General features: G+C 45.4%; 1 protein-coding gene across 1 annotated transcript; it reads right to left on the minus strand.

Moving 5' to 3' along the window:
• Positions 1–2,863: 2,863 nt before the first annotated feature.
• CUNH11orf87 (chromosome unknown C11orf87 homolog) lies at positions 2,864–9,953 on the minus strand. Its single transcript, XM_068144594.1, has 2 exons — positions 9,901–9,953; positions 2,864–9,566 (listed from the first exon to the last, which is right to left on the minus strand). The coding sequence occupies exon 2, from the start codon at positions 9,420–9,422 to the stop codon at positions 8,946–8,948; it is 477 nt and encodes a 158-aa protein (XP_068000695.1). The 5' UTR covers positions 9,423–9,566; positions 9,901–9,953; the 3' UTR covers positions 2,864–8,945.
• Positions 9,954–10,908: the final 955 nt, after the last annotated feature.

A 10,908-nucleotide genomic window follows, 5' to 3' on the forward strand; every position in this document is an offset into this window, starting at 1 on the left:
TGATTCTGTGATTTCCTTCAGAGCATTCAGAGAGATAGCAAGCAAATGTGGCTGGACTCCACAAAGTGTGAAGATGGTTGTGGTCATTGTGGCAATGGAGTGTGACAGTACTCAAGAGTCAGATGAAGCTCCACATCCACAGCAGTTTGTCTATATTTTAATCCCAGATGTCCATGGCATGGATGTTAAGCACCAGATAGCCTAAATGAGACTCATAAGCCCTTCCCCACATAAGCGTAGTGAAAGGTTTAGTGCCTCTGCATCCTCCCTTTTGCTGCTGGATACTACTCCATTGCCTTCCCAGAGACTGTTGCCCCCTTGTGATTCACTAGGTCATTCACTATACATTCATGCAAGTGTACCACAACTTGCTTCAGAGTAAAATAAGTTAGAGAAAACAACAACAAATTCAGGTAAAGTGGTCTGAAAGAATGCTGACCATGGACAGGATACAAGAGGGTAATGGAATCCCCCTCCAGCTGAGAAGTTACTTAAGTCAAGGCACTGTGAAATAAATCCTGGAGTTTCCCTTTAACAAATCACTTGGTGCTACGCCAGCAAGATTCCTGTGTTTCCAAACGTTTGTTTTCTTTCAATTTTCCTGCCAACAGCTATTGCCATTGTAAGTTCACCACCCCCATCAGTCTGAGGGAGCTGAATGAGGACTGTGTGCTCAGGGAATCGGAATTCCTCCACCTGACCCCTCACTGCAACAACTGGTGCACATCAGTAGAGAAGAATGATTCTCTGGTGGTGAAGTCCCCAGGTTATGAACAAATAAAGATGTGTCAGCCTGGTGTCTCTCAGAAGCACAGCCTCATCACGTGGTGTCACATTGCTCACTTTATTTTGACATAATTTGAGATTCTGATTTCCAGAACGTTAGAAGAAAAGGTCTAATTGGAATGCAGCAATCTCAAGAGTTTTTTTTCTGGAGGCTGCAATATCTGAAGTTTTCATCTATAAAAGATATTACACTTAGATCTGATACCAAGAGTTGCATGGTACTGCAATATTTTCTCACTTTCAAACACACTGACCCAAGGAATTTGCCCTTATCCCTGCACTGTGGCTGCAGCACTATGCAAACAGTGGTACTAAAACCCATCTGTCATATTTCAGCTACCTTTCCCACTGCTCTACTAGGTTCATCACCATCCCATTACCCCAGGAGGAACTGATGTTGGAGAAGCTCTATCATATAGGCAATGGTCCATATAGTCAGCTCAGTTCCACAGATACATAAATCCAAAACAACTCAGGTGGTGAGCAGAGATGCTTTGAAATTGCATCACTATAGTCATGAATGTCTGGGGGTTAACATGTCTCTTGCTTTGTGTTCAAATGCAATAATTGCTTACAGACCTTTTGCAGTGACTTCATATGATCACCTGGACAGTTGTCCTCCTTTACCCATCACTATTGCAGTACTGAACAACATACTAAAAGTAAACACTTCCCCATGCTGTTGCTGAAACCTGTCAAAAGAATGGTTTATTAGAAATAGTATTTCTATAATGAAAATAACTAGATCTTAAACAGTTCAGCTGGAGATCATAGAGAAGCAGAGGCTCACTGACTGATTTTTCCATCTAAGCAGCAAAGTAAGAGGACATGTCTAATTCAAGTCCACAAGCAAAGAATGGGTTGTGATCAAATTATGATTTAAAAGAGGAAAATGTGGACTGGGTAGTCAGCTGCTACTAGACATTCAGCTGACCTTGTCCATCTCAAGGATTTTACATACACATTGCATATTAATAGCCAGATTATCACCACATCTTCCCTTTTATATAGTCTTCTCTCTAATAACTGAGATTTTTCCTTATGGTGGTGTTCTTGATATGAAAGAATGATGATTTCTCAGCAGTTTCCACCTGTAGCCTAGGACTGGCAGATTAATCAGGAAATGTTACGTTGTTCCAGAGCCAACAGACCTTGTTGGGAAGTGTGCTAGGATTTCTCAGACTATTTGAAGTTCAGCATTTCCTCAAAAGATTCTGCCTTTTCACAGAGATTTTGTTACCATATTGATAGGAACAAATGCATCACAATGTTGGATCAAGGTGAGAGCAAAGTCCTACAGTATCTTTGCAGATCAACCAAATGATCACTTAGAGAAATTTTCTGATGACAGAGAGTCTGAGATAACCCTTTGGAAAGAAGAAACAAGCCTGGAGAGCATAGCATAGTCTAACCAGACAGGTTAGAGAAGTAAGCATGAGTGTGCTGTGTCTAGGTAACCCCAAGTGATCCTCCACTGTCCTCTGCAGGATCTAGGTAAAGACAGTGAGTCAAAGCACAACAGAAAACTGTATGCCCTAGAAATACCAACTGCAGCAACCTGATGTTTGATGAAACTGGCAAGGGACGGACAGTCAGCAGGGAGTGAGATCTCAAATCATCTTGGGCATGGTCCAGGCCCTGATGAATTCAGGGAGATTTTGCCATGAATTTCATTAGCGGTGAGTTTACTCACCAAGAGTTGCCTTTTCCTATATTCTTATTAACATAGTCAGCACTCTGCTCAAAACCACACAAGCCTGTTATCTACACTGGGGGATAGGAAAATAAAAGAGTATTAGTAATGAAATGGTAAAATAAACATTATTTGCCTTGGTTCTCCTTCATAATATGAATTCCACTTCAACTTAAAAATTAAATTGAGCCTCTCGGTGTGACTGTTCAAGCAGCTTGCCCAGCCATTCATCTCCCAGCTGTGCAGTGTACCACTTGAACCTTGCTGCCAAGTGTTAAGCACTTGAATAATCCACGCCTGGTGATTAACATAAAGACTCTTTTAATTCGTATTGTGGTATCAGTCATTTTAATGTATATGACACTTAGTTTATTTGTTCATTTCTGGGCTGAATAATTGCAGATTCCATGTCTTTGTTTAATAGGTAAGTAATATATTGCTTGCCACCTAAGTAGGTTGGCAGCTGAGAGCCTCACAACATGTGAGTGGCAGAACCAGGAATACAAGGTAAAGGCACTCGTTTACAATCATGAATTCGAACCCCCACCGCATGCTGGTTTTATTGTATCATAGAGCTAAATATTTTCTCCTTCTAACCTTCTATCCTTACCCTTTATTTACCATACTCATAGTCCACTAGGACTCTTTATTAGATTACAAGATGCTTAAAAAGTTTTAACCTGTACTTTGTCACTGACTGTGTAGTCAGCAAACCATAGAAGAAAGGCAAACTACCTGCTTCGATGTGCATTGTTCCGGAAGATTTTAGCTTAAAAGTTTGCTTGATTGGAAGGGGTCTGAAAAACAGAGGATGAAGAACTACTGTGAAACCAACAAAGCCTACATGATTTTCCTCTGCTGTACAATGTGAAATCTTCCTGTTTTGTCGTGTATTTTGCAGTGTGCACTTTAAATTCTTCATCCTGTTCCGAGAAGTGAAATAATGAACAGATCGCGTTGCGCTGGTCCAAGGAAGAAAACAACAAAGAAAAGTCAAGTGGGAGACTGGATTACATAAATAAAGGCAATTTTTACTGACAGGGTGCTGATTCAAATATTTATTTATTTTCTAACTCATACAAAATCAATGCTCGTGGAGGTATTGGGTTCAAAGTGGGGGGAAATGAGTTCTAGTTATCCACAGAGAACATATAGTATCAATAAAGCGATGGAAACTTCTTTGAGTAAGAAATATATTACATTTAATTTACAGAAACGAGATCTAGTGTCATATAGAAAATGATGGTTTAGAGCAATGGTATCAGGAAGGAGATTACTATTTGTCTCTGCTGTGGCTGGAATAGGTCACTCTTCACCCAGGTCCACCCAGTGGATGGAGAGGCTTCACTTCCACAACTCAGAATGGGAAAGCTATCACCATTGCCAGACATTTCACCTGTTTACTTGTCAGGTGGTCTCTTCTCTTCTCAAGGCTCATACACCCTCCAGTTTTTTTCAAGTTCATAACACACTTCCTACACTATTGAATTTGGCTAGGTTCAGACCAGAGACCTACATGTAAAAGACTGAAAACAGAAGGAGGCTCTGTTCTACTAGAAATTCATTTAGTGATCAGATGGAAAACTTCCCTTCAGGGTGAAAAAAGACTTAGATACGAGAAAGAGTTGAGAAAGTCATTCCTGGATAAAAGTAGTTCTAATTTTTAACATGAAACAAAGGATTATTAAAGATTTGTATGAGTCATGCCATACATATAGATGTAATGAAATGGTATCTAAGTCATAAATTCTGCTATTTACACAAAAGAGGGGGGATAAAAGGTCTCCTACCTCATTTTTTTCACGTTTCTCTTCATGTCTTGTGCACTCACTAAAAGGTAGGGTTTCAAGTACCCATAGAAAAAATACAAACGTGCAAAGAGAATAGACACTAGAAAGGAAATAAAAACCAAAAACTAAAACCAAACCAACTGCTAAACTGTATTTAAAAATGCTCAGTCCTGTCTAGAGGTAAAGCATGTTCTCTTTCCTCCCTACATAGACGTTGTACTCATACTCATATCACTAAAAGAAGAAAAGTACAGTTGCTTCATAACACTGGACAAAGCTTTCCAGAAACAAGATAGCAATTACCCAGAAATGCTGTGGAAAACATTACTCACACAGTAACTTGCTATTTACATCAAAGATAGCAGCCTTTAAAATTAATTAAAATCAAAAGCAAAAACTTCCAAGTTTGGGGTCATATGGCAGTCTGCCTAGAACGTGGAGTCTCTGTTCTTTGCTTTTTGTCCAGCATTTCTTTCAAGATATATATCTATATATACAGATATATGTCTGAGAGGGACGTAGCAAAACCTGAAAACAGGTCTGGATGAAGAAACTACAAATTTCATCTAAGACTATATTTGCAGTAGACAAACCTCCACAGAAAAAAATAAATGCTGGAATGATGCATTTTAATGAAATGACATTCCCTGTTCATGATCCACATAGGAACTCCATAGAAACCTAAACATCTCAGTCCACCAAAGCAGAGCTGACAGCAGTAGTGTGGCTTCGCTGGCGCTACCATGCTGAAGCATCCTAGCCCTCATGAAACGCAGTGCTTTTGATCCCCACAGAGGCTGCTGGGATGGATGCAGAGCAGGGCCAGTGGTGGTGGTATGAAGAGCTGTCAACTTCCGTGTGGACTACAGTCAGGATCCAGGTCCCTTGACAGTCAGTGGAAGCCACTCCTTTGATACCAGCAGGAGCTGGACGAAGCCCCAGGGCAAGTAGCAGGCTCCAAGGATGGGAAGGTAGGATGAGGCATTGTTGATGCATCTCCCAATCCAGTCCCAGTGCTGCCACCGCATCGCCCAGCAGGCTCTCAGTTCTCTGTAGGATCTACAAGTCGCTGCTCTTGTGCTTCTTCCATGAGACAACAGCTGGACTGTACAGGAACTGTTGAATGCCACAGCACTTCCTATTTTAACACATGCAGGATGCTAGTGGGCCAACCATCCCAAATTTACTTGAAACCAGGAAAATCCAGCTGCAGGATATGCCCCTTAGCAGAGGAACGTCTGTCTGTTCTTCCAGCAGCCAGCACTCACTGCCCGCTCTCCATTGTAACTTGCCAAAGCCAGTGCAAATTCACAGGAAAAAGAATGTTCGCATCCAGAGGGTATAAATCCTTCCTTACACGTGAGAATGGTGCAAGCATTTAGCCAGCATCTCTATCAAATATCGTAGAAAAGGTTACACAAAAATATTTAAATATATGGATACAGATACATAGATATTACACTTGCATAAAATATGTATATTCAAAACCCTTTGGGTAGTTTCACAGTTAGCTGAAAATGTATGCTTTAGGAATATGAACAATTTCCTACACTTTTCTAATTTAAGTAGGAGGGGGGGGGAGGGAAGGGAAAGAAGCATCAGCCTTATTAATAGTGAATGCTAAGTGCAGAAGTTTAGCTGTAGCTGTAGGGTTTTGAAGCAATTGATTTGACAGAACCTCCAAGCATAAACTCCGTTTTAAAAATCCACATCTATTCCCTAGGTCGCTTATTGTTTCATGAAAATGAAAACCTACGTGTCCTGCTTGTATCAGCTGCATCTCCTGAGACCATTCAATTAAACCTCATAAGCTTGCAACACTTCAATACAGGACTGGGTCTTGGGAGTACGCATTAGCCTTATTGCAGGGTTCCTGTGATAAGAGGAATTCATAACCCCTTGGACCTTGTAGAACTTTAACTCTAGAAATAGGAAACCTTAAATGACACCACAAGAAGCCCACAGCTCTGAGAAAATTAAAGTCAGTATGAAATTTTACTTATAGACCACATCATTTACATAGATTTACATAAATACAGAGATATTAAAATGTTAAATCAAAGCTAATGAACAGAGGATAGAGCTTTACACGGTAACATATTTTGTTACATTTTGGCAACTACTTTTAGTGTCTTGAGATTATATAAATAATATATATATCCATATATCCATAATATATATAAAGATATATATATATGTCCCTTTTTTCTTTCTTTCTTTCTTTCTTCAAAAATAGGGCAATTTTCTAACTGCAATGAGATGTGACAAGCAGTACACTTCTGGGGAATTATTGCATGCCTTGTGTGCACAAGGCAGAAGGAAGAGTATCTGACTTCAGACACTAAAGAAGTGGAATCATCAACCAGAAATGCACTGGAGAGATTTGGAACACCCTATTGCTTTTATAAAACTTGGAATTATACACTGTTGTTTGGTGGGGAGTTTTCTATTTGTTTGTCTGTTTGGTTTTGTTAAAGGCACGGAATAAAGGGGAAAGTAATACCTCTCTATTTAGTGGAGATCAAGGACCAGAAAGCTCCATTATTGTTTACCGAATACTCTTCATTGTCCTAACTCTATTCCCTGTGGTGCTATACCGTGCTGCAGTTGCATAAGGAGGTTAAACACGAAAGTTCATGCATTCTTTTTTACTAGGGGAAACAAAACAAAGCAAATTTCCTTGACCAGCAACAAAGAATTAGCCATTAGCATCCGATCATACTGTCTGGTGGGGAGAGGCAGCCATCAATCCAATCAAACTGCAACGGGCAAAACACCACCCGGTCGCAAGTACTCTTCCCACACTAACCTCACCTGGTGGAGTATCTCCTTGAGCTGGATGGTACCGTAGCTACCTAAGATGCTATAGGCACGGATCCAAGCTCAACAGCAATCTCCTGTCAGACCAGGCAAGCCTGGAAAGGCATGAAACTGGGGAAGAGAAAGGCTGTCCTGAAACCTCTGCAGTTTAGGGCTGTTAAGAGAATTGTGGTGCACTTCTGCCACGCTCCTTCCCCACTTTAAATGGTATTTGTTCCTGGCTTAGGGACACAGACTTCCCAGTGTGCGTGCCTAGGATTCTTCCAGCCCAACACCCACCTTGGGAGGCAAAGTACAGCAGAGAGGGAATAGGAGGACAAAAAAATATTAAAAACTGTGGACTATTACTACCTCCTCAATTCACTTTGAACGCCAAGAAAGAAAGAAAAACAAAACCACGCAAAACAAAAATCAACCAAACAAAAGACCCAAACGAAACCCCACACAACACAAACATAACAAAACTCCAAATAATGAAAAAAAAAACTAAAAGAAATTCCTCAGGGTCACTTTTTCTTTGCTGTATTTTTTGGATGTTTCCATGCACAGTAAAGAGCTGCCTCTGCTCTGATACCACACAAGATGTTTCAAAGTTTCGATACGGCACTCTGTTACAACACCTTCAAGTACTGGTCACTGATTCAATCGCCAAGCAAAGCTGCATTTTCTGTACTTGACACTGCTTCCCCCAACACACTCACTACTAGCAGCCACTCACACCTACCATCCACAGTCAAAACACTCCTGGTGCTTGCTAGGGCGATACTACACCAGCCACTTCTGAAAAAAATATTTGCCAAGGTTTAGGAGCAGACATTTTGCACAACTGCGTGGTTTCTTCCAAAGAGAAGAAAGGGGGGGAAATAAGCGTTGTCTGTCCCTAATTGTCTACTGGATTAGAAGGGTTAAAAGTATTTATCAGCCTAAAAAAAGTAGAAGCCAGCTCTGTACTGCTGCAGAATTCCTTGCTGGGAGGCAAAGCTGTAAACGCAGGCATTCAGTGCGGGGTGCCTGGTGCAGAACTGGATTTGTTTCAGGACCAAAAGGAGGTACAAGGACAACCTCCCCTGAGAGAGGATGGGCAAGTTACTGCACATCACTTTGCCCTTCCACGCAAAACACTACAGGGTTTGGGTTTCATGTGATGGGGATGGGGATGGGGGAGGTTTGGCATTTGAAGATGAAGGGAGCTTAGGGGAGAGGAAAGCTGAGGCATTGTTCTGTGCAGACAGCTGGCTCCTTTCTCCCTAGACCATGGGATGCTCAGTGCTGCAGTTGGGGAGCACAGTGTGATGGGGTAAGTTGAGCATTTGCAGTTAAGCCCAACTAGGGGTGATGATTTTGGCACAAAATAATCAGTCTTGGAAAGGAGTGAGTGGGGTAGGACAAAGGCATAGGTCCTACCACAAAAGGAGAGACCAGGGTGGACTGTCATCCTGCTCCAAGGGGCCAGAGAGTGCCAAGATACCCACCAGACCTGTCTCTCTCCTCACACCACTCACCCACACCCCAACCCACACCATGCAATGGTGACAAAGGGTGCAACGGGAATCCCGAGAGAGTGGGATCATCCCTGTCCTCAGGGTAATGATGTCCAGGGAAAAAGGATCCCCTCATCCCTGACCCTCTGGTCCAGGTAGATGACTTGGTATTTGTGCAGCTCCTTCTCCAGTAAAAAGATGCATCCTTTCCTTGCAGAGTCAATGAGAAACGCAAAGTGATCTGTCATGCGCTGGGATCATGGGCTTGTTCATTCATTTGAATTAGCAATGTTTTCTTCTTCTTCAGGGACTAGAATAATCACTCGGGTATTTACAAACATCAACCAATGCCTTTGCACGCTCTCCCCCAAACCATCATGACAAAATCACCGTCTGCAGGAGCCCCTCACCAGCAGTGTCCAAACAAGCCCGTGTGGGCTGAGAGCTCGAGGCTGTCGAGGGAGAAGGGCGCTTGATCTCCCAGTCCTGGGAGGGTCTTCCCAGACGGCTGTCTCTTCCTTGGGGTGCCTCTCCCTGCACTCCCATCCCAGTATGCTGACTGCTGCTATTGCTGCTGCGGGTGCAGTGGTCCCGTTCATACTCCTCCTGAGCCTTTTGCATTTTCCGCTTCTTCATCTTCCTTTTGTGAATGTGGAAGGTGGTAAGGGAGAGGAGGATCAGGCAGAAGATGAGGGTGACCAGGACAATTAAAACCACAGTGGATGAGAAGGACTGGAAGAGTTGACCCACTTGCGTGATGCAGGTGCTGCTGGTGTTGGAGGTGGCTGATGTCTTGTTCAGGATACACGGTGGCAGGGGCAGCCTCAACTCCTTTGAGAGCTTGGCACTCATTGAGGAGGCTTCGGAAGATGAGGATCTTCCTCCCCTCTCTGAAGACGCCTGAATTTCAGTCGTTGCCGGGATGCTGGCGGGGGCTCGCTGGAAATGCTCGGGATGTCGCCGGCTCAGCCTCACGCTCTAGAGTGCCAGAGCAACCTGCAAAGGGAGCCGAACACATCAGCACTCCGGGGCACCCTTGCGCAGCTCCCCCCTTCCCAAAACATCGCACCGGCGGCTGCGGCAGCCTCCTCCTTGCGCCCCGCCACGGCAGGGCTCTGGGTGGCCACAGCTGCCTGTCGGGGTGCGGCAGAGGGGCGGTGGGACAGGGACGGGGCATCGCGCCGCCACATCGACTTCGCAAATTACTCCGCATCCCGGGGCACCACCGCCCGCCCGCTCACCCCAACTAGTTGCCGCGGGGAAGGAGACACGGCCCGGCTGCGAGACCCCCGCACCACGCGGTGCCGGTGCCCGCCCCGAAGCCCCTTACCTGCACCGGCGGACGCAGCGAGGGAGCGCCCGGGCGCCGCGGGCGCTGGGGGCTGCGGCAGCGCGGAGTGAGGGCGCAGAGCGGAGCCGCCGCCGCTTCGGGGAGCGCCGCCCGCAGCCTATAGCCGCCCCGGCCGGTGACGTCAGGCGGCGCGGCCGGGCCCGCTAGCCGCCGCCCCGCACAGCCCCGTGGCGGCGGAGGAAAGAGGGAGGGCGGCCCCTGCCCGGGCCTCGCAGGTACCGGCGCACGAGGGGCCCCCGGCGCCCCCGCACACCCGGCGCCCCACCACGCTGTCGCCAGCGCGACTGGCCCCGCGCATCGCCCCTGTCCCCACCGTGTTCCAACACTCCCCTCCCTCCCCTGCTCACCCCACCCCTCCATCTTCTTCGCACCCCCAGACGCGGAGACCAGCCTATGTCTCCTTCCTCCCAAACACCCCAAGATACCGACCATCCCCACCCCCCGCAGCCAGTCCCTTCCCTCGTGTCCCTATCCACACGCAGACACGCCACGGATAAGGCACCCGCATCAAGTCACTTGAAGCCCCGCTCCGCCCGGCTACTGCCTACACCTATGTCCAAACCATATTCGCACCGGTACCACGCCCTTAGTGCCGGGTTCCCGTAGGGCACCGAAATCCCGTCCCCGCATCCCCAAGGCACCCCTACCTCGCCTCACAGCCAGTACACCCGTCTGCTTCCCAAGACGCCCATGTGAATCTGTGGGAGCTAAAGAATGCCCCAGACCCTCGCACCGAATTGTAACAGAAATCACAGGCTCAGGGAGCCTCGGTTAATGCTTACCAGGCTTTACCCGGGCTAAGTGTGTAAGAGCTGAAAATTAGACCATTTCCAAACATATGAGAATTTATTATTTTGGAAACATGGGGCAAAAATAATAATTACCTTTAGGTTAAAGCTCTTCACACATTTCCAAAAGGGGCATAGTGATGTGGTTGTGTATGGTGATATGGGACAAGACCTGATGACCTATTCTATTCCTTCAGTC

This window comes from Melanerpes formicivorus, unplaced genomic scaffold, assembly GCF_026170545.1.
Source record: "Melanerpes formicivorus ecotype bairdi unplaced genomic scaffold, bMelFor1.0.p_v2 SCAF_1, whole genome shotgun sequence".
Taxonomy (NCBI): domain Eukaryota; kingdom Metazoa; phylum Chordata; class Aves; order Piciformes; family Picidae; genus Melanerpes; species Melanerpes formicivorus.